This window comes from Monoraphidium neglectum (genome assembly GCF_000611645.1).
Source record: "Monoraphidium neglectum strain SAG 48.87 unplaced genomic scaffold scaffold06275, whole genome shotgun sequence".
Lineage (NCBI taxonomy): Eukaryota > Viridiplantae > Chlorophyta > Chlorophyceae > Sphaeropleales > Selenastraceae > Monoraphidium > Monoraphidium neglectum.
The window spans coordinates 16-1278 of NW_014007362.1; the positions used below are offsets into that span (position 1 = coordinate 16).

Below are 1263 nucleotides of genomic sequence, written 5' to 3' on the forward strand. Positions count from 1 at the left end.
CGGCGCGGCGGCGGCGGCGGCGGCGGCGTCGGGGGCGCGGTGAATGGCGTGCAGCTCGCTTCTCAGTGCTTCCAGGTACGCCCTCCGCCGCGCGAGCAGCTCGGACGCCCGGGGCGCGGCAGCGGCGGCGCCGCTGTCTTCGCTGTCAGTCAGGTCGTAGTCCTCGCTGGTGATGACGTCACCCTCCGAGCCGGAGCCGTATGATGGCACCGCCGCGAGGTCGGGGCCGCCCGGGGACGCCGACCCCGAGACCGAGTCAAACTCCTCCACGTAACCGCCGTAACTGCCGTAACCGCCGCGACCGCCGTGACCGCCGTGACCGCCGCCGCCGGGGTGGCCGCCAAAGGCGGTGAGGCCGGCGAAGTCGGATTCGTCGTAAGCAGAGGGGCCGCCGTCGCCGGCGCGGCTCGGGTCCGGTTGCGACGTCGTCGGGCCCTCGCCCCAATCCGGCTCCAGCTGTCGCAATTGCGAATCGTTCTCAGCTTCAGCCAGCAGCAATTCAATCTGCTCATCAGTCAGGCCGGCCTGGAGGAGGTGGTTTTCCAGCTCAGCAGCCGCGGCGTAACCGCCGTCGTAGTCGCTGCCGTAACTGCCGGAGTAACCGCCACCGAAATCGCCGCCGTAACCGCCGCCGTGATAGTAATCTTCGTCGCGGAAGACCCCGCCGCTGCCGGCGGCATGGTACAGGGTGGCGTGCGGCGGCGATGGAGACGGATTGGCTGGTGCCACGATGGCGTGCATTGCTGCTGCCGGCGGTGGCGGCGGCGGCGGCGGCGCAACCAGCGGCGCGACGGCGGCCGCGGCCGCAGCGGCCGCGTCCATCCAGGACCGACGGGGCGCTGCCGCGGCGGCGGCTGCAGCGGCGGCGAGGCCGGGCGGTCCGCCGCGCGGCGGCTGCACATGCAGCAGCGCACCGGCAGCCGGTGGGGGGCCTGCGGTGGCGGCCGAGGCAGCGGCGGCGGTGGCGGCGGGCCAACCGGGCGGCGTTCGCCAGGGCCGCTCGCGCCGCTGCTGCTGCTGCTGCTGCTGCTGCTGCTGCTGCTGCTGCTGCTGCCGCTGCTCCCGCTGCTGCTCCTGCTGCTGCTCCTGCTGCTGCTCTTGCTGTTGCTGGTAATGGCGCGGATTGTAGGCCCGCAAGGGCGCCTCCTCCTCCTCCCCCTCGTCCCCCTCCTGAACCCTTGACTGATGCCACATATTGGATAGGTCCACGCCGCTGCCGCCTCCCAAGCCTCTGTGCTGCCCATTGGCGGTGACCCCTGTCCC

At 72.5% G+C, this 1263-nt stretch overlaps 1 protein-coding gene across 1 annotated transcript in view; it reads right to left on the reverse strand.

The window, feature by feature from the left end:
* Nucleotides 1–511: 511 nt before the first annotated feature.
* The window catches only part of MNEG_16353 (hypothetical protein), a gene marked incomplete at both ends in the record, with an annotated part of 2151 nt that continues 1399 nt past the window's right edge, over nucleotides 512–1263 (reverse strand). Inside the window, one exon of the mRNA XM_014035177.1 lies at nucleotides 512–525. Within this exon, the coding sequence (XP_013890631.1) occupies nucleotides 512–525 (14 nt within the window). The remainder of the gene's footprint in view (nucleotides 526–1263) is intronic.